This window comes from Callionymus lyra, chromosome 5 (genome assembly GCF_982586985.1).
Source record: "Callionymus lyra chromosome 5, fCalLyr1.hap1.1, whole genome shotgun sequence".
Classification (NCBI taxonomy): domain Eukaryota; kingdom Metazoa; phylum Chordata; class Actinopteri; order Syngnathiformes; family Callionymidae; genus Callionymus; species Callionymus lyra.
Window position 1 is genome coordinate 17,078,669 of NC_141822.1, and position 22,486 is coordinate 17,101,154.

At 38.4% G+C, this 22,486-nt stretch overlaps 1 protein-coding gene across 3 annotated transcripts; it reads left to right on the forward strand.

Moving 5' to 3' along the window:
- The first annotated feature begins 822 nt into the window (after positions 1–822).
- On the forward strand, positions 823–22,162 carry cabp1b (calcium binding protein 1b). 3 transcript variants are annotated; one of them, XM_087791203.1, is made up of 8 exons: positions 10,210–10,533; positions 14,819–14,983; positions 16,199–16,229; positions 16,312–16,455; positions 16,521–16,630; positions 16,710–16,784; positions 17,745–17,817; positions 20,597–22,162. In XM_087791203.1, the coding sequence occupies exons 1-8, from the start codon at positions 10,492–10,494 to the stop codon at positions 20,620–20,622; spliced, it is 666 nt and encodes a 221-aa protein (XP_087647329.1). In that variant the 5' UTR covers positions 10,210–10,491; the 3' UTR covers positions 20,623–22,162. The 3 variants fall into 3 exon arrangements, with proteins under 3 accessions (XP_087647328.1, XP_087647330.1, XP_087647329.1); XM_087791202.1 differs by lacking the exons at positions 10,210–10,533; positions 14,819–14,983 and adding an exon at positions 823–1,546; XM_087791204.1 differs by lacking the exons at positions 10,210–10,533; positions 14,819–14,983 and adding an exon at positions 830–1,546 and having other exon boundaries at positions 16,710–16,787.
- The last annotated feature ends 324 nt before the right edge of the window (positions 22,163–22,486 follow it).

Consider the following 22,486-nt stretch of genomic DNA (forward strand, 5'->3'; position numbering starts at 1 on the left):
GATCTACTGACTCCTTTAAAAAACATCTTAAGACGTTTCTATTTGTTCAGGCTTTACCTTGATTTTCTGGAACTCCTGTTGTGTTATCAGTTTTATCTTGATCTTTAAAGTATATACCTTATTGAATATTGTTTTGATTGTTTAAGCGCTTTGTGACCCTGGTCTGGAAAAGCGCTATACAAATAAAAATGACTACTTACTTACTTACGTTCCAAAATGTGAATTATGTTGGATGTTAGGATTAAATAAAAATAAAATAATAGGAAATGTGAAAAACAGGAAGGACAAAATTGTAATAATGAAAATAGATGATTAAAAAGAGAGAAGTAAGTGTTTTGATATGTGTATAGTGTATAGAAATCTGGAGAACGACACTGAGTGACATCAGAAAGAAGAGACAAATAGAAGGGAAGGCAATAAAAGATGTAGAAGATAAGTTGGGAAGTGAATAAAAAAAAGGTCAATACAAAAAAGCTGTAAAAAAAAAAGGGGAACAATTGGAGTAGGAAAGGGTGGGAAGTTAAAAAGGTAAATAATGGGGCGAAGATTGATGAGTAATGATAGGAAAAAGCAGCTATTGAAGAACAGGAATCACTAGGCAGACAAAGGGCAAAATGGAAGGAGCTAAGAAAAGAATTATAAGAGAAAGAGGGAAATAAAGCGGGTCACTTTATTTAAACTATATACATACATATATACATATACTATAACTACATTTCTGGATGATGTTAAAACTGTTGTTGGCTGCAGAAGGTGCGAGTGAACGATGGTGTCACTGATGGTGTGGGTCCGTGTGTGACCACAGCATCATCTGACGCGCGCGCGCGTGGAGGGAGAACCTGCAGTGACGTGGATCCGACAGAACTTTACGCGCTCACTGCAGCATCCAAACTTCGTCACACTCTTCTCTCAGCATCAGCCGCACACGTTCAGTTGGGTTTGCACACGTGGACCCATCCGGACCGGAACCATCAGCACCTGCAGCATCACATCAGAGATGAGCTCCACGGTGCCCAAGAGCGAGTCCACCACGTCCCTGCTGAGACCTTCTGGACTGAACCGCAAGTCCTCCGATCATGGACCACACGGTCACCGGAACCATCAGCATCCCGCAGGACCCGGTCCGGACTGGTCGGACTGCGAGACAAGTTCGCGGAGACCCCTCTGCCAGCCCAGGCTGTCCGAGTCCAGGAGCAACGCTGACCAGAAGACCCGCTCGGATGACGCCAGACCCGGCTCGGGTCGACACCAGCAGAAGGAGCGCAGCAAGTCCTGCAGGTCCAAGAACCCTCAGCATCACCTGCCGCGAGGGGAACCGTCGGGGGCCAGGAAGACGTCACCGTCGCGTCCGAAGCAGTCCGACGAGGCGGACTCTTTCTTCGAGTCCGGCGCCAGAGTCATCACCAGGTCCTCGTCCACGAGTCTCAGCTCGGGCTCCCCTGCACCTGTCCACGCCAAGTCCAGCAAGACCTCGAAGAGAGCGAGTGCCAGCGTGTCCGAGTCCGACTCCAGTCTGCACCCCATCGTCAAGTCGGTGTTTGGACAGGTAGGAAAAGTTTTGCCAGAAAAAAAAAACTGCTGATATTAAAGCTTCAACTATCGAGTATGAAGAACATATTTGATAATGTTGTGTGATTTCATCATTATTTAAATAAATAAATATATTATTATTATTATTATTATTATGAGACAAACATAAACGTGTTTTTTAAAGAGTTAATGACTTATGAAAATAAAATAGAATAAAATATTGAAAAGTATATAGCAGTAAAAGTATACCAATAAATATTAAATATATAACTCAATAATTTGAGTGGGTGCTTCAAATTTATTTTGTACATTAAATAAACTGACAGGGCGTTTAGTGCTGCATCTTATCACAATGTCGAGTTTGGTTTTAATCCCAGAGTCCAAAATCATATCAAGTGAATTATTGATAACTGTATATATTTCACCTCTTAGCTGTGAGAGTGTGTGTGTGTGTAAGTGGATGATGGTCCTTTCCAGTATGTCCCTCGCCCTTCAATGCTGGCTAGAAAATACTCCAGGTTCCATGAAACGCCCAGAATACGCTGCAAGAAAGAAACAAATTTGGTACGACAGACAAAGGGTTTGCCTCGTCTATCTTCTTAAGGCATTTCCCGTCAGGAGTTTCCAGAGCAAGTCAATCTCTTCCACCTTTATTTATCTTATTATTCCTCTCTTACTTCATCCATTATATTTCGTAACTTCTTTTCCTGGTACCTCCATCTCCAAACTTCTTCATCCATCTTCTCTCATGAACTCTCCTTCTGATACACTTGGTTTTTGATTTGATGTTGTTGTTGTTTTTGTAGTAGTAGTAGTAGTAGTACTAGTTTTTGTTGTCGACCAAAAGGTCAAGGAAAGTTACGTTTACCTCTGAAATCAAATTAAATATGAATGTATGTTTTCTCTCCAAGTGACGGCTCATATCTGATGACCGCCGGTCTCTATGATGGTGCTGTCATGCATTGTATCGAGGCAGTTGCTTTCATCTCGCAGGGGTTCAATAGCGGATCAGGTTTCACTTCACGGAAGACGTCGGCGGATCATTTCAGAGAACAGACGTCGATATAGCTCCAGATTAAAAAAAATGTGTTTTTGTTCAGATAGTGTTCTTTTTTTTTCTAGTTTCATTTCAATCCCTCTCTCAGAGTCGTTGATAAAAGGCTCAAGGGGAGACAATTACCTTTGTGCGCACTAATGTGATCCAAAAATAACTTCTCTAAAACCAGGGCAGAGCGTCAATCAGTCTTTGGGGCTCCAGTGAGGCAAATCGACACATGGAGGAGATATTTTTAGAATGTACAGCTGCTGACATGTGGGCAGATATTTTGTCATAATTCTATCCGCTGGTTGCTTTTTGAAGCGCCTACAAGAAACAGTGGTTTAGATCTTTCTGTGTTGTGAGGAACTGAAGTTCATATCCTCACAGGACATCTCTAGACAACCACTCAAACCAGCATCCAAGACAGTGCCACCCATCACTGTGTTCTTAAGAAACTTTACAAACATAAGAGAACACAAGCAACATAAAAAAAAGAGGTTTGTGCTTGATATCAGCAATGTGTGGTCGTATCAATTCCCCTAGAATTATAAAATATTGTTGTTCATTTTGTAACGTCAGAGGTTAAAACTGTTGCGTGACTATCATAAGATGTTACGATAATCTCCAATTCTGAAGACATGAGGGAATTTCCCTAGTTCTGAACCTCTTTTTTCTTTCCCTATTCTTTTTTCCCCAAATAATTCCCATTAGACATTTTAGGCCAACTTTAGATATATAGATGGATAAATACATAGATATATAGGTGATAAATAAATGGATGTATAGATGATAAATACATAGATATATAGACAATAAATACATAGATATACAGTATATATGATAAATACAAAGATATATAGTTGATAAAAACATAGATATACAGTATATATGATAAATACATAGATATATAGATGATAAATACATAAATATATAGATGATAAACACATAGATATATAGATGATAAATACAAAGATATATAGATGATAAATACAAAGATATATAGATGGATAAATACATATGTTATAGATGATAAATACATATATACAGATGATAACTACATAGATATATAGATGATAATTCCATAGATGTATAGATGATAAATACATAGATATATAGATGATAAATACATACTGTAGATATATAGATGATAAATACAAAGATATATAGATGATAAATACATAGCTATATAGATGATAAATCCATAGATGTATAGATGATAAATCCATAGATGTATAGATGATAAATACATAGATATATAGATGATAAATACATACTGTAGATATATGGATGATAAATACAAAGATATATAGATGATAAATACATAGCTATATAGATGATAAATCCATACTGTAGATATATAGATGATAAATCCATAGATGTATAGATGATAAATCCATAGATGTATAGATGATAAATACATAGATATATAGATGATAAATACATACTGTAGATATATAGATGATAAATACAAAGATATATAGATGATAAATACATAGCTATATAGATGATAAATACATAGATGTATAGATAATAAATCCATAGATGTATAGATGATAAATACAAACATATATAGATGATAAATACAAAGATATATAGATGATAAATACATAGATATATAGATGGATAAATACATATATTATAGATGATAAATACATATATACAGATGATAACTACATAGATATATAGATGATAAATCCATAGATATATAGATGATAAATACAAAGCTATATAGATGGATACATACATAGATGTATAGATGATAAATACAAAGATGTATAGATGATAAATACATAGATATTTAGATGGATATATACAAATGTATGTAGATGATAAATACATAGATATATAGATGGATAAATACAAATGCATATAGATGGTTAAATACATAGATATATAGATGAATAAATACATAGATATATAGATGATAAATACATAGATAGATATATAAATAGATAAAAACATATATATATAGATATATAGATGATAAATACATATATATCTAGATGGATAAACGCATAGATAGATAGATAGATAGATCGATAGATAGATAGATAGATGTATTTTTCGACTTTTTGAATGACATGGTTGAAGGACACATCTACTATTCTAGATGTATAAAAAGAAGAAAAAGAACAGCCACATCAAAGGACGGTACAGAATGTGTGTGAAGGAGAATAGTACTGAGAGTACGAAGTGTCCCACTTCACTTGTTATTTGTCAACTGATCACACAGTGATGGTAAATCACAACGAGACTCCACAAATACTTCATATTTTCACTTATGTAACCTCCAGATCTGCATAGAACTCCGTGGCTGCCAGTGGAAGCAGCTAAAAATAGCAGCTCCAGTCTTGATTTAGACAGCCCTGAGGATGGCAGGGTGATGGAGTCAGTTTTGGTGGAAGCACATTCGAGGCAGGATAAGCTTGTTCATCTGGATGAGATGCAGGAAGAAGTTGAAGTAGGGGTGAGTATGAGGAGAAGGTCGCAGCAAAAAGCCTGTGTCCTTGTGATATTTCAAAGGAAATTTTTTTCACAATTAAGCCACACGTGTCCTCTGCAGCGAGTCTGGCGTCAGCGATGCAGATCTAGACCTTCACTGAACAAACCCTCCTGCGCAGCTCTGGATTTAGTGCTTGTGTTTGAAGGTCATCGCTTGTGTTTGTCCGAAAACTAACCAGGACAACGTGAAGGAAGAAACATACATAACTCTTCTCATCAGTACGACTTGTTCCCGGGACAACCAGCAGAAACAACTCTACAGAGCAGTGCTTTCAAACTCCATCACACAAGGGGCCAAAATCTATAAAATATTTAAGATATTTTTGTTTCATTCTTGGAGGCACCAGCTATCTTCATCATCTCCTCGATTGTTATTCCCATCAAAATTATTTTAAATCTTCAAAAACAACTGTTTGAATTTTTTATGTCAAACTTTGATTTTGAGCAACCGTTGGTGGGCCACATAAAATGACTTGCCTTAACGCATTTGGCCCCTGACCCCACAGCAAATCAGTGCACGATGGTAAACAGGAAGTGACGATAGTAAACACTAGATAAGCAGCGGCTCTTCTGACTTTGGTAAATAAGTAAATTGTCCGAAGTTGTGTAACAATGTCTTTTTTTAAAGTAATTCTGAAAAACATTCATTATAGTTTAGTGTGGAACGCTAATCTTAGCATATAGCATGTCGCTGTATGGAAATTGTCATCTTTTATTTTGGAGAAAACCCTAATAACACAAGACACAAGTATTCTTTGCCATTTTACATTGAACTCCCTTCCATCTTTGTTTTTATTTTACAATTCCAAGATTCAGTGAGAACATTCAATTTCCCTTGCACAAAAATAATTACCAATTAAAGGTCATTTTAAAAAATACTTTGTTACCCAAATATGTACATTTACTTTTGTTGTGGCCGTACAAAATGACTTGGCCATGTGTTTGAAGCATATAATTAGATTAGATTAACTTTATTAATATGGCAGCACAAGTTTTCTCTGGATAAAAAGTGTTATCACCCCCATCATTATGGAGAGTCTGTAGAAACCTCACGTTTAAATCTGATTGCTTTTTGCACGTCCAGTTTTGAAGATCTGTCCGTCCCTCCGTCACTTCCTAACTAGACATAAAAAGCTTCCACGCAGTCCAAGAACGACCACGAAAGAAAGAGGGGGTTGGTGAATTCTATTATTCCACATCCCTTTTTCACATGTCAGCCTCAGTAGCTTGTAGTTGATCTACTGTATATCCTCACATGCAACCATTTACATAATAATAACTTATTATGAACCTTGAACATGAGTTTTTCAACACAGAATTATTGCGAAACATAAAGAGCCTTTATTTAAAATAAAAAAATAGTGTATAATGAAATTGCTGTTTCCGTGTTGACCAGCAGATGGTGCAAGAGACGTGTGGCTCAGTTCGTCTGTACCATCATGAAAGAGGAGAGCTTCACATATTCTTTTATTGTGTAACATAATGGATTTAATTTAAAATGAGGATCATCGTAAAAAATCAAAGGAGGACTAGGATGTCTGTTAGGAAAGACCCGCAGCAGTGTTAACTTCCTCTGCTTTTTACTGAAGACAAAGACAGGAAAAGGTTTTTAAATAACCATTATTTCTGCTCCTGCAGCACTCACTCGTATCCTGTCCTCACATCTTTCTTCACTTCCAAAAAATGAGCGTGCATCCTTTTTAAAAAAAAAGTGTCGAAGGATGAACATCTGAGGAAGAGAAGAGCAGAATCATCACAGTCGGCCCAGCATATGCCTCAGAGTGTGGAGCTATTTTTAGACACGTGTGTATTTTTATTTCAGCTCTGAAGATGGCAGAAAAATCCAGTCTTGGGTTAAACCCCCTTTTTTTTCTGAACGAGGATTAGTCGTATCGAATGAAAAAGCTCGTGATCGTCGTTATAATTACACGAACAAATGAAGATGAGGAATATTATTATTGGAAGCTGGTGCTGGAATTAGAACACAGACATGAGTGGGTTGAGAGGAAGGTTTTGGGAAAACTCCAGGAGAGAACATCACAATAAATCTCAGCGTTTTAAATAAACCTTCCTGGTTATTTGTGGAAATGAAATGACAGGTTGGCACATGTGTACAGTGTTAAGGTTGCCACTTGTTTGTTCTACATATAGATTTGTCTTTTATTTGGTGCTTAAATAGAAGCATTTTGAAACACGATTTAATGCTTACTATCTCTACAGGAAGTCCCTGAACGCCTCACTGTCTCTACGGAGCGTACTTGACTATCCTTGGCAGGGAATGTTGCTACTCAGTTTGTTTATAATTTGATCAAATATATTGTCTATTTTGCCTAAAAAAAGAAGTGATTACAGGAGATATTCTAATAATATTTATGTGCAGAATAATGAATGAACCCCCAAAATAATTTTCAGTTTATTATTTCCCCATTTTCCAAGTCAAAACCTGGACAGACAATTTTTTAAATCAATGAAAAATCTGTGCATCCCAACGTTATATTATGACAACAAACTGAAGCAATGACTTAGTCAACGGTAAGAATGTTTCTGTCTTTTGGCTCAGCTCTTTTGACTGATAATAATAGATAGACTGGCACACAGATATTTATAACTTATAACCTTTAAGTTCAATTTGCCCACCCAAATAAGTTTATTTTATTTTATATACATTTTTTAATCTTAAAATATTAAAAAAAAACAACCTGCATATGCTTAACATATGCTATGACGACATACTGCAAAAAAGAGTCGGAACAACTGACGTATTCAAAGTAAAGAACATGGATTGCCTGGGCAATCTGGAGCTTTGCCTTTTGGCTCAGCTCTGGACTGACGAAGGTAATTAGACAAAATCAAATAATCCTCATATTATTATTAATATTATTATTCCCTTGAGAAGGTTCCTTTGGGGAAATTACTTTTCCAATCGCTGAAGATAAATTTAAAGTATAATTATAAATAAGTACTAATGTTGCATCCAAATACAAACATCAAAATGTACCCCTAAATCCCCGGTGTACCCACCACATGATTTCATGAAGAACACTGTCAAACACAATTTCAAGGTCCTCTGAGTGTATATAGTTTAGCAAGTATGTGACCAGTTGTAGGGCATCGCTTGTGAACAAGTTTTAATGGCAGGCGACCTCAGAATTGAGCGAACAGCGTAAACACAACGTTCCCAGTTTGTCCTCACTGTTGCGTAACTTGGGTTAAGATGCTGCAGCCAGAGTTGGAGAAGACGAATAAAAACAGTGAGGAGCAGCCAGGCAGGGATGACTCTCTTACCCGTGCACGCTCTGACATTATCCGAGCTGATGGCTGCTGTGTCTGACGTCTGATGCGTTGTGATGTTCACAATGAGCCTCCGGTGAGAGGCTGTGATTCATGCGCACAGACACACACAGACCAGCCGCGTCGCTGCTGAATGGAGGAGAAATTGGAAATGACTGTGGTGTGAATGCGCTCATTAAAACTAGACAAGGAAGTGTGTGAGGGAGAAAGAAAGACACTCGACGGCGCTGGAATGTTTAGGGTTACTGACAGGTGAGGAAAAGTTACAGGTAGAAAGGCTTCAGTTCATTGGTTGGTGTCGCCGTTTTAATCTTATGGAACGTTAACTAGGACTGTGTATTGTCAAGTATCTGTCAATACTACACGTATGACAATACGGTATAATCTAAGAACAAGGATATATTTGTAGTATCGTCTGAGTACTTGACTCTGGTGTTGCAGAATTTAAAGACCACATGAGTCTTGACAAAGTCGTAACTGCTTTCATTTGTTTTGAAAGTAAAATATGTCCAAACAACAGCTTTAAAAGCTGCTGGAGTTGACTGTATCCTCTCGTCCTCAGTCATTGCCTGGATCTTGCAGAAGTTCCTTTAGTTGCGGAGGAAGTAATGATGGCTGGCATCTTGCCCAGATACACAAAAATGAATAAACACTGCATATGTTTTGCATGTTAATTGTAAATATATATATATATATATATATATATACGTAACCAATAAAATCCAATTTTTTAAATATTTTTTACATACTTACATAAATCTGATGAATATGAAAAGAAAATAGATACATATGCTATTGCATATAGATAGAGTATTTTGAAAAAAAAAGTATCACAATATTTTAGTCTTGGTGTTTTTTTTTTACACCCCTAACGTTGAACAACCAAAAATCAGACATAAAGCAAAAGGTAAAAAATGGTAAATGTTAATAATCAAAGAGTTAATCAAAGAAGTATAAATATATATCTGATAGAAAAGGGCACAATAATCAAAATGTATTATATAAAATTAATTCATAATTAATTCAAACTACTATTGGTGTAAGTATTGGTTATTATTATATCTGCACTACACACAGCTGACTTTTTTTTATTCAATGCTACACCTTGTGATCCATGTTGTTGCCCAGGATGACCTTTATGCGGTTTATTCGCCATAGATAAGCATGTTAGCTGTGTGTGTGTACGAGCTTGTCGTGTGTGTATGAGTGTGTGTGTGTACGAGGCGGTCGTGTGTGTGTGTCGCATCCATCGGTTTGTGTCATTGGTGTTTTATAATCATGTGTCATTTCTTATCATTTCATTCTCGTCTTGATCTCAATCCAAAGCCCTCTGAGCTTCACATGACTTTGTGATGTCTGTGTGTGTCTCTGCTCGCGTGTGTCGCTATACTGTGTGTGTGTGTGTGTGTGTGTGTGTGTGTGTGTCAGTCAGCGGGAGAGGCTTGGGGTAGAGTGGGGTGAGTTTGTGGAGGATAGGGGGAGAGAAAGTGTGTATTTTTAGAAACACAGCCCCACATCGGTGTGTGTTTAATCAAGTGAGTATGTGTGATTGTGTGTGTGTGATTGTGTGTGTGTGTGTGTTACATTTGGATTAGTGGCCGGGGCGTCTTGCTTAGGGGAAGGTAATATGCTTGTCCGAATGAGCTTCCTCCGCCACATTTGCATAGGTTTGGAACAGTGGAGAGAGAGAAAGAGGGAGGGAGAGAGAGAGAGAGAGAGTGAAGGGGAAGAGGGGGAGAGATAGAGGGAAGAGAGAAAGAGGGGAGGGAGCAAAGACTCTGTCGGAAGGAGGATGGAGTGAATCTTGTTTTCTATTCCTGGCGCGTACATCTCCGATCACATGCATGCTTCCTCTCCCTCGCACATCTCTCTTTGTTTACGTATTTACTCCTTTGTCTCGGTGTCCCTCCCTCGTTCCTCCCAGTGTCCTCCTCCTCTCCCACCTGTGATACCTCCCAAACCTCCTCCAATATTAACCACTGACCCACTAAACTCCTTCTCCTGAGCGCCTCAGTTTCCATGCATGCCGGGAAACAGATGCCGGCGCACATGCACACACGTGAGTCTCCACACACACACACACACACTTAGAGAGAAAAAAAACACGAGGAGGACTTTTCTCTCTTGCAATGGGCAACTCTGTAAAGTCGCTTAAAAATTTCAACAAGAAGGTAAGGTCGAGGGTTTTTCACTTGAATCCGCCGCATGTCTGAATCCTTCTCCTGACCTCCACCAAACCCGCGTGACCTCCACGTCGACCCGACTGTTTCGTGATGATCTCCGGTGCTAATATTCTGATGGATACTTGGTTTAACTAAAGCCATTTATTGGTGATTTATTGGGCAGGAATTCTTTACCAAAAACTTTTTTTTTTGACTGGTTTACTGTTAATTTTTGTTTCGTAATTTCTCATCTTTAAAGGTACTAGATTGACGCTACACTAGTACTAATACTCATATGTTTAAAATGTATTTTTCAGATGTTTTTCAACATTAAGCTTTCAGTCACTGTTGGATAGCAACTCATTTGCTCGCATACATGCTAATAAGCTAACAATGACGTAACTCATATCTCCATGATCACATTCCAGTTATAAAGTTAGTCAAGGAATATTTATACTATGAATTTGAAAGGTTTTCGTCATTGCAACGTTGAAAAATGCTTGAGAAATGAAGATGTCTCATGATGAAGTCGTATTTTCATATATATTCTTCAAAATACTTTTATTTCCTTTCACATAGAAGGTTAATAATTATCTTTAACACGTGTTTTTCGTTAACCACTTTACCAAATATTAATGGTGACAGGTTAATAAATGATTCACTTGATTTAATCTCACTCTTTTTTAAGACAGGTAAAAGAAAACATTGACACACCACTGATGCTATATCACAAAAAGCTAATCTTCTTACTGCTAGCAAAGATTGTCTCCAAAAACATGTCAGTATTTTTGTAGAAAATGATTGTTTTGTTTGTGTATTGATTATCTATAACAATTACAATTATTTTTGGTTTTAATTGAGTGTATGTAATAATTAGCTTGATAGCTACCTAGCAAACATGCTAGGTAGCTAATCATGACGGAACATATCTCTTCGGAGTCTATTCGATTTATTAAAGAACATTTAACTACTGCAGGTACTTGACTTAGAACTTGGTTATCAACTTCGCTAATGCTTTTTAATGACAATATTTTGGACCTGTAAAGATAATAAAAACTAGCATTTGGAAAACACTGTCTATGATTTTCTTTAAAATAAGGTAATATGTAGTATATTGAATTCTTCTTCAGTTCTAGGCTGCACGGCTACTTTGGTCAGGAACTTATTTTGTGTTTGTGTTTACAAATAACACATTGTCAATCGGATATACACATTTTATAGCAGCAATAGGTGAAATTTTCAAATAAAACACAGTTATTTTGGTGAATCTTCTTTCATAACTAGTTTTATTTTAAACAGTCGTGAGCGTCCACCTCAGATATTCTTTGTGATCACTACACTAAATTCTCAACAGTGCTCTTGTGACGGCTGTTGCATTCATTTCCATTATGGCTGAAAAATCGAGAGTATCTGGTGACAGGAAACCGACCTGGCAAAAGCCTATTCTATTGCGTTGTACGTGTCTAAGTGTTAAGGTGCAAATTAAAAGCCTTATGACACAAGATCTTTAAACATTTTTTTATTTTATGTCGTGAGTCACTGACCTACTGTTATTTATTATCTTATTAGTTAAAACATATACATACACATTTGTTTAAAAAAAAAGAGAGTATTTTTTACCAGCGTTCGTGACCTGTCAAGAATCAGTATTTTTTTCATAAATACCTTTTCTACTCACCTTGTCCCTCCTTATATTATACAAGCCCATGGATCGCCTTCAGCGTGGAACCATGACGCGTGCTACGCATACGTCCGGTCAGCCTTGAATAACTTCCTCTCTTCATCAGCTGGACATGAAATTATAAAACCGCGTGCAACTGTTGATGCCATCTGTGCTGGGGAAGATTTTTGCCTCGACTTCAGGCCTTCCTCAGTATTTTTTTTTTTCATGCTTACATAACGTCAAATGCATGGCTTCGTGGTCATTTTCCTGGCACGATATCTCCGCAGACGTCCCTGCATCACTGGGTTAGATCAGCCAGCGGGCTTCTGACTCCTGTGGTGGGAACGGCATGAACCGCTCTGCAGTAGTAACAGCGTGAAGGTCATCGGAAAAAATATTCTTAGCTCTTCCATGGTCTTTGATACAAAGAGTTCATACAAATATATGGTTTGTTTGTTTGTTTTTTTTGTCTAAAAGCTCATGAAGCCAGTTGACGTCTGAGCGCGTCAGAGTAAAGGGAATCAGTAATCCGCTGTGACAGCGACTGCAGAGCTGGATTTTCCTGTTCCGTCTCTTATATTGTGCACTCGCAGTGAAATAGCAGAGCATTATTTAACACAATAGTTTCCCTTTAGCATATGACAAAAAATAAAAAAATGAAGTGCAAATGGAAATTTACAGACATCTGATGTCAGAGACAACCTTGCAAATGATATTTTAAATAGTTACTCAAGAGAGCTTTGTTTATACAACGATTCCCTTGGAGGTGGAGACTTCCAGGATTGATGACGCGCGGTGACAAACTTGCAGAGTGGGCGTGGTTATGGTGAACAAAATTTAATCTCCAGAAAAACATAGTGTTTTCAGTGGGTGGAGCTTAATCACATTTTTTAATGTAAATATTTAAATGAAAAGAGAGTTTTGTACTAACAGAAACAGTCCAACATCTATTTAAGACACACTTAAATCAACACATTAGTTGATCTTTAAGGAACATGCCGTCAGAAAATGTCAAGATTTTAAGCATGTATGTCACAATCTTGACCCTCACAACGTGTCGCTTCCTAACAAGGGAGGAATTATAATCTAGAGCCTTAAGAAATAAAGTCAAATGGAAATTTGCATAGCAGGGGTCTCAACCTCAGCTGTCCTAGGGGCCCACCAGAAGGGGACTTCTTGTGGGGACCGGGCGACAGGCTTAGGCGTCGTTAAGTTGTTTTTATTATGATTTTGATGTTTAATGTTTTGTGGATTTACGTGTGATATCTGATGTTCAGTAATAGAAAGTCCATGAAAATGGCATGAAAATAGTTTCAACAAAGAAAGCAAAACTCAAAACATGGCCTGAATATAATCATTGGCAGCCACTATAGTAATATTTAGTAATAAGTAAATAAATGAAAGACTTACGTTTTGAATCATATTCTCCGTCGCCACGATGATCATTATCTTTTATTGTGGAGTTCAGAAAGTGTGGGTCAAAAACATTGTACGTTGTGTGTACAGGTCGGCTTCATCGACCCTTTTATTTACTGTTAATGATATTATCCTTTGTTGCGGTTTTAAAAATCTATTTTGTCTTCAGTCCACTTCCCGAGAGGTTAGCTTGATGACATGACGACATAACGTTTTTAAATTTGAATGTATTTTTAACTATTCTTTTGTTGTTTGAGCAACTTGTGACCCTGATCTGTGAAGAGGTGCTTTACAAATAAAACTTACTTACACATGACCCTAATGATCTCTAGCTTTGTTCGGATTGAAGGTTCCCCAACACTTTGACTCTCTTCCATATGATCAGCGTGAGTAAAAATAACGAGTATTACGCGATTGAAAGCAATTATTTCTTCCATAATCCTCCACATAAATTTTGGGTTAAGTGTTGTTCCAATGCATATTTGCAAAGATAATTAGTAACAACAACATATGTGTGTTGATAGAACAGGCAAAGGCGCTGATATATATTCTTGGCATCGACTGTATGTTTGCACTTAATTGTATTACAAGAAAGATTCAGTTGTAAAAAAAAAGGTAAACAATACACAATTAAACTCATCTCCGGGATTTGATGTAACCTCTAGTGGTTAAACCTGGAACTGATCAAACTGAAATCTTCCAAAGCATCATTTGATGTTGTGCGTAAACACTCCCTGATGAGGTTCTGGAGCGTGTTCTTCCTCATATGAAAGCTAATGAGCAGAACGTCCACTTTAATTAACCTGTCGATCTCTCCGTCATGGGTTCGTGAGTCTCGTTTGTTCCGCTTCATTGGCTTCTTAGGTGATTATAATGAGATGGATGAGTGAACGTAACACTCCTGTAACACAACATGGCGACCAGGAAACATGAACTTCTGGACGTCCATTATTGAGTGTCTTCAACTGCGCTTTCATCGAGTCCACAATGTATCGTTCCCCCGGGCTCTTGATGACTTTAACTTTAGATTTCAACGAGAAAGTATCCATCTTAGACCCTCAGATCAATCTTAGAACCAAGGGTTATATCCCCATGGACGACAAGATCATCTTCATGACTGACAGACGACCTCCTCCATCAAACCCTCCCTCCCCTCCTCTGAATGTTGACTCCCTTGCGCTCCTCCAATGTCCGGAACCTCTGACTCAACTCCAGGACCAAAAGAAGAACTACAAGGCAGTGTCCTCTGAGGAGGGGGGATCTGGGGGGGCCCATCTGGAGCCGCTAGTGGCCCTGGCCCAGAACGGAGCCACCATGCACAACGTGCTCGGGCCCGCCTGCATCTTTCTACGCAAGGGCTTCGCTGAGAACCGGCAGGCTGTACGTAAGTCCAGAGAAACGTGGCGTTGACTGCATGTCCGGAAAAAAAAAAAAGAGGCGATAAATCCCACGAGCGCAGAATTCTAGCGTCAGCATGACACGACTAGTGGATCAAGGGCTTGAGAGAACGACAGAGAACGACTGATGTTGGAGGATGTGTCGCGAGGTTGTGTGTGTGTGTGTGTGTGTGTGTGTGTGTGTGTGTGAGAGACGAAAGAATCACTTCATGCTTGAAGAGAGAAAAGAAAAGAAAGACTGTTTTGAAGACTGTCTTCAAGTATTTTGCCATTTTGGGAAATAAATAATGTTCCTTGTTTAGTTCGTGCCCAAGCAGGTTAAACTTACTTTGACTGCGTGAGAGGAAATGTGTATGTAAATGTTTGTTTGGATTAAATGTACGCATTTTATCTAGTTTAGTTTTTGTTTAATTTTTAAGTATTTTCATCCCCCAAATCTTTCGCACACATTCTACCCTCATTCATTCATTCTATCTTGATATATATTCTTTTTATAGCATTATAATAATAATATATATATATGTAAATATTATTAAAGACAATTACATTTAACATTTTTCATGAACCCTATTTTTTCAACAAATAAATATTTCATATACTGTATATATATATATACACCCAGTGAAAAGGCTACAAAACAAAACATTTATGAAAATGAAAAATAATCAAATAAATAAATACAAAATAAATATTGAATAATGATTGTATAATTAGAAATCTTTCCATTTCCACCCTACACAGCTTGGCTTATCTTAAAATAATAAAAATAAATATTCAATAACAATTTATGTTTGGTTGATTATTGGTGGTATTTTTGTGCCTATTGTTTAAATGTTTGTATCATTGTTACACTTGTTTTTTAATAATCATTTTGAAAGTGTTTCATAATTATCTATGTATTTTTAACATGTTTATGTATCCTTCTTATATTATTTTCAGAATGATTAGTTTACTGGAATTTTCCATTGATGATCTAAAAAAAGTTATTTCGATAGACATATAACTATATATAGATGTATTTATTAATCCCTTTGGGAAAAAACACTTTCATGGAGATTCTCTGTTTTTGCTTCTGTCTCTTATCTCACGATGATTGATTTACTCCGAGCAGCAGCGGCAGCAGCAGTGGTGCCTGAACTTTGATGTTTATAGAAACCATGAATATCTTGAGACTTAAACTGAATGTGACTTTTTGCAGGACCGCGAGTTGAGGCCAGAAGAAATGGATGGTAAGTGACAGCGGTTCCAAAAGAACACAAAGACATGTCACTATCTTTCTAAAAGTTTGTCTTTTCCCCCCCCCGCCCTCAGAGCTGCGGGAGGCGTTCAAGGAGTTCGACAAGGACAAGGACGGCTTCATCGGCTGCAAGGACCTGGGCAACTGCATGAGGACGATGGGGTACATGCCGACCGAGATGGAGCTGATCGAGCTGAGTCAGCAGATCAACATGAACCGTAAGTGCGGCGACTTCAAGGTGACGACGTGAGAAGCTTCAAATCTTCTTTCTCGCCCTCGTCAGTGGGAGGACACGTTGACTTTGAGGACTTCGTGGAACTGATGGGACCGAAGCTGCTGGCGGAGACGGCGGACATGATCGGCGTGAAAGAGCTGAGGGACGCCTTCAAAGAGGTGAGAGACGATGGAGAAAGTGTGAGTCGATGATGCAGGTGAAATCAAATGTGTTTTTTCTCCTCGTGTCTGTCTTCAGTTCGACACAAACGGAGACGGCCAGATCAGCACCGCAGAACTCCGTGAAGCCATGAAAAAGTTGCTGGGACAGCAGGTAGTCAAGTGTTTGCGCAGTTCGTTTGTGTTTATAACTGGATTCACTTTCATTTAGAAAGTCTTTAAATCCCTCACGGTTGCTTTAACTGATCTGGGATTTAACTCAAAATAAAATAAATTATTCTTGAAAGTTGATGAGCAACAACACATTGCTGACCCTTATAAAATGCTCCTGATTTTACGAGGCCCACTCTCCTGTGATTGGTTAATCATCAAGGTTTGTCACTTCGTGTCATCAATCCCAGAATCTCCACCTTCAAGGGACTTTTTGTATAAAAAAAAGTGGGGCGTGATTACAGCTGGCTTGAGGAGGAGTGAAGCCATTATTACGTCATAATGGACTCTGCTCTCATAACCTCTCGTTCGCCCAGATTTCAGACGGGGGAAAACTTTATGAAGTAATTACTTCAAAACATGGTCTTGATGAAGGACTTACTGCATCTTGGAGAGGAAGACTTCAAAATTTGAAACATGTGAGTGAGTCAGGAGAGATAGGTTTTGTGTTAGTAAACAATTCATGCATTCTTATATACAAACTAAAATCTCCAAAAATGTTGTTTAAAATTTCTCAACACTAAGTTGAGCAACATTTGTATGTAGTCCAAAGCACTTTTAATTGTGAAAAAAAAAAAATTAACAACCCCCCAAACAACTTAAGTTTCTGTAAAGAGGCTGCGGGGGAGAGTCTGAAGAAAGGGGGATGGACTTAAGTAGCTTAAAAAAAGAGTTCTCTAAAACCAGGCCTTTTAATAAAAGCATTAATCTTACAAAATAAACTGTATAACTACTGTTTCCAACTGGAAACAAATCTTCAGGTCAATACTGTACTAACCCAAATACAGTAAGTGACTTTTTCTCCACGTTAAGCACAACACTTAAAATAAAGAATGACATTTTCAAAAGATGCTTGATGTCATTACCAAGATCATCATCATCAATAAGTGTGTATTCATCACAGGTGGGCCACAGAGACCTGGAGGACATCCTTCGAGACATCGACCTCAACGGTGATGGACACGTAGACTTTGAAGGTAAATCCTGAGCACGTTCTAGAAACAAACCGCAGTCAAGATTTAGAAATCAAAGCTGCACATCCGGCTCCTTTTCACCAGCAGGTCTTCTTCGTCTCAGATATTTGCACTCCTCACAAAATACCACGCTGACGTGAGAGAGCAAAGCAGTATGTCTGTCTGTCAGATTATCTTCACACTGAGGGATTATGTCACCTCTCAGATTGCACACAGAAGAGGGGATGCATGCTGGCTGGGAATTATGAGAATATCAGACAGCTATAAATAAAACAGTTAAAGAAATACACTTGTGTGTGCATTTTAGTGGATTTCAGCAAGATTAAAAAAACATAATCTCTAGAACCGGAGGGAGAGGTGTTCAAGGAACCACCCACGTTTGTGAGTATGGAGTTTTTGATAACAACAATTCAACAATTCATTTTTTAGCATGTTTAATAAATGGAAACGTCTTTGCTCATCCATACTAATCATGGTGTTCAAGAATAAGGGTTTCACTTGTCCACCCTAGGCCACTGTTCGATGGTCTTCAAGATAGATTGATGGATGGATGGATGGATAATCCTTCTGGAATTCTCCTTCAGGAAATTGTGTTTAGTCTATTAGTGTTGCATATGGGGAGGAGCATTGGTGCACTCCATCTGTACTGTAGTCTATTTTGTACAATGTTGGCTATTGGAAAAAAACTATTTCCTGAAGGAGACCTCCTGAGGGATCAATAAAGTTTTACCTTACCTTACCTTACCTTACAATTCTGAGTTCGGGGGCAGGAGTGGAGTGAGAGTATCTGGATGTTCTGTTCTATGTTAATCTTTGTATCCTTTGTCTTTGTTGTTTTTCTTTTATTTATGTTCTTTATTTTTAGACTTAGATTATTTTATTGTGTTCTTTCTCTTTATTTCTCTTGTTCTTATTTTATTTTGATTTATTTTTTATTTTTTATAAAAAAAATGCTGTATGTATTGGCTATTGGAAAAAAAAACAATTTCAGACCTCCTGAGGGATCAATAAAGTTTTACCTTACCTTACCTTAGTCATCAAACTTGCGGGCACATATCTCAGGTGTGAGACATTTTTCCTCATGGAGGCCAGCTTGGATGGTATCCTTCCCCTAGACACCTCCTCCAGGGACTCCAGGGGGCGTCCCAGGACATAGCTGGCCTTCCTTGCATAGCTGGAGGTGGTTTTTCTGGCACCAGTCCACAAAGTCCTGGACAAGTCTGCGATACGACTGGTTGTCCCCGTCTTTGATGAGGCCGACAATGGCAGAGTCGTTCGAGGACCTTTTGCAGGTGGCAGGTGGATGACAGGTGTGAGAGGTCTGTAGTGTATAATGTCAAGAGGAATGGTGCCAGCACCATTGCTGGGGGGGGCCCACACTGCACATTGTGGATTCCCAGGTTCTGACGTATTCTCAAGGCCTTGGATGTTGTAGAGCTGTGGTGGTTGACGCCGCTATGGCTATCACATGGACATAAGGAGCAGTGCCTCTGGTTTGTCTGACCGGGGTGGTCGTTCCCCCTTTTTTAAGATGGGGGATCAGAGGGCGTGTTCCAACTATAGGGGTGTCCCACTCCTCAGCCTCCCTCTCAGGTTCTTTTCACGGGTCCTTAATTGGAGGGTACATTGGATAGATGGACTTCGGATTCATGAGGAGCAATGTGGTGTTTGACTGGGTTGTGGAACTGTGGATCCATTCTGTACTCCCTGGTGGAATCCTTAAGGGTGCATAGGAGTTTCCCCAATCTGTCTAAATGTGCTTTGTGGCTATGGAGAAGTAATTCGCCAATGACTTCCGTGTAGTACTGTAGTACTTGGTAAGGATAGCCATTAATAAGTCGGACCCATCCAGAGAGGGTTGGTCTTCGCCAGGGCTGCCATTTGTCATCTTTTCCATTCTTAACCTTTAAGGACATGATTTCTAGCAGCCATGCTAATGAGAGAGTCCGGGTTGGTGGTCTTAGGTTTGAGTCACTGCTTTTTGCAGTTCATGCGGTTGGTTTCGTCAGGGCCATGAGCTTCGGCTCTACCCTGAGGAGTTTATGACCGAGCGGGAACTAAAAGGGATGAAAATCAACTACACCAAATCTGAGCCCTTGGCTCAGCTGCCTGTTTTAGATAAGATCCCACCCCATGATGTAGCTGGAGAGGAAAGTAAGTAAGTAAGTAAGTCATTTTTATTTATGTAGCGCTTTTCAAGACCAGGGTCACAAAGCGCTTAAACAATCCAAACAATATTATATAAAGTTTTTACTTTAAAGGTCAAGATAACACCGCGAACAACACTTTCAGAAAATCAGGGAAAATCCTGCACAAATAAGAAGGTCTTAAGATGTTTCTTGAAGGAGTCAGTAGATCATCAAACACAGAGGGAGAGGACGATCGTTCCAAAGCTTAGGAGCAACAGTCTGGAAGGATTTTTTTCCTCTGGTCGTGAACCGTGTTCAGGAACCATCAGTAGATTCTGATCCACAGACCTCAGAGCCCAAGCTGGGGTGTAAGGCTGGATCAGATCAGTGATGTAAGGAGGAGCCTGACCATGAATAGATCTGAAAGAAAGAACCAGAATTTTAAAATTGATCCTGAAAGAAACTGGCAGCGAGTGAAGAGATTTAAGGATCGGAAAATGTGAGTTCTTCTACTAGAGCTGGTCAGAATTCTCGCTGCAGAGTTTTGTATTAACTGCAGGCGAGACAGATCCTTCTTGTTTAGACACGAAAATAAACTGTTGTATTAACCTATGTGACCAAATATATATACTTTTTTTTTTATTACATCCTAGAATTTGTACGAATGATGTCCCGGTGAGTTCAAGTATGGGAGGATGGCATGTGAAGACTTGGAGATGGAACAGGGACCAACCCTGCATCCCTGGATTGTCATTGGAGGAGAAGACAAACATATCAAGCTTCGTCCTAAAACTGCCAATCTCAAGCACAAAGCCCAGGATCAGCACTTTATCGTCCTGCTGCAACAAAGCTGCATTTTTGACTTTTGCAGAGTCGGTTTTTTAAAAGTCTCATTAGCTCTGACATTTCTAACGCTCTCGTGGGTATGAAACATGTTTTTGTTTTTTCTTAAATCACTGGAGCTAATAAGTTACGTAGCTATTTAAAATCGGCAACAGAAAAGAAGATTATTTTCCTAATGGGAGGAAAATCGAAAAGCACAATTTTGCAATATATTCAATATGATCCTATCAAAGCTGCATGGATGTGTTTATGTGGATATGATCTGTTAGGGTTTATTAAAGGGCCCACGAAATGCACTGTAGTTTTGATAAACATGGAGCGTTTATTTATGAAGAACTTTGCACTATTCGCCCGTATATTTTACATATGACAAAAGGCACCTTTGATGTAGTACCTGATGCTAAACGTGAGATGCTAACGGAGAGCTATCATGACTGATCAAAAGGAACTGTAGATAGTATATGAGTATTTAACGCAGGGATCATCATTTTCCAAAGTCTTACGTGCAACTGGTGGTCTTTAAAATCAACACTATTTGCAGTGTTATTGTGACAAGTGGTTGTTTTCTTTAGTAGCAGATGAAAATCACGTTTAGTTTATTGCTCCCTCCGGGCTAAATATAGTGACCATCTGCGCACAATAGAAGGTAGTTTTGGTCATATAATCACGTGCCAATATTATTTAAAGACTCTTAAGTGACGTAGGCCTTAAAATACACAGTTATCGTTGGTCATGTGATAACTGACTTGTAGAATAAAACCCAAAAGAGAGACAAATGTTCTCGTTCTAGGGTTCCTTTAAAGAAAGCAATGACTCTCTTGACCCTTCATTCCTCGCTAACAGGTAGCGGTCCACACGAGGACAGCAAAAAAGCCTCGTACTGTGACGTTGATTTACATTGTTTACTTACTGTAGAAACACATCTTAACTGTGATAGGAGTGTTTGTTGAGGAAAAGTGTGATTTTTTTTTTTTTAATGAAAATATCTCCAGCTTGCACTGTAGCATTTAGAACTTTTCTAAAGTCATGTTTAAGTTTAAAGTAGATCTGACATATAATTCCATATGTTCTTGTTTTGGTTGTGAGATTTCTACAGTGACCTCTAATACCTCAACTTTATTTGAACAATCAACCTCATCCCTGCCGTGTTAGTCAACCTTCATCCCCGTGTTGAATAAGAAGCATCGATGTCTTCATGAACAAAATGCCAAAGAAAGTTTACACCGTTCTTTAAGGTCTTATTTCAAGTGTTGTAAAAATGTGTTCTGTATTTTAACTAGTTGACTTGAACTTGGGTCTGGAAGCATGAAGGAGGTCTTAAGTGGCGAGTCCAGAACCTGCCACGATGAAAAAAATATTGTGTGATTCTTCTTGTCTTAAGTGTGGATATCTATGCATGCATTACAATTTGTAGCAAATTCTATAAAGAAAATAAAGATTTTTTTTTTTTGTATGAACATGTCGGCTGGTTTGTTTGAAGGACCTTCATGGAGCTAAAATTTCAACGCTCATGCCTAAACTAAAGGTTAGTACGGTGGCCCAGAAGTTAAAAAAAATGTACAAAGTTTGAAACAAAATCACAAACTCTGAAACTCACGTTTCAGGATTTATTTATATTTGTTTCAGAAAACTGTAATTTTGGTGTTTGTGATTCTGAATGTTGTACTTCTAGGCCACAGAAGATTAAGGGCTTTTTGTTT

What these genes read in the sequence shown, in the direction of transcription:
- cabp1b (XM_087791204.1), top strand. Translation starts at nt 998, where the DNA reads ATGAGCTCCACGGTGCCCAAGAGCGAGTCCACCACGTCCCTGCTGAGA. An exon ending in TGAGGGACGCCTTCAAAGAG is followed by an intron (nt 16,631 to 16,709) that starts GTGAGAGACGAT and finishes GTCTGTCTTCAG; the next exon opens with TTCGACACAAACGGAGACGG. An exon ending in TGGACACGTAGACTTTGAAG is followed by an intron (nt 17,818 to 20,596) that starts GTAAATCCTGAG and finishes ATTACATCCTAG; the next exon opens with AATTTGTACGAATGATGTCC.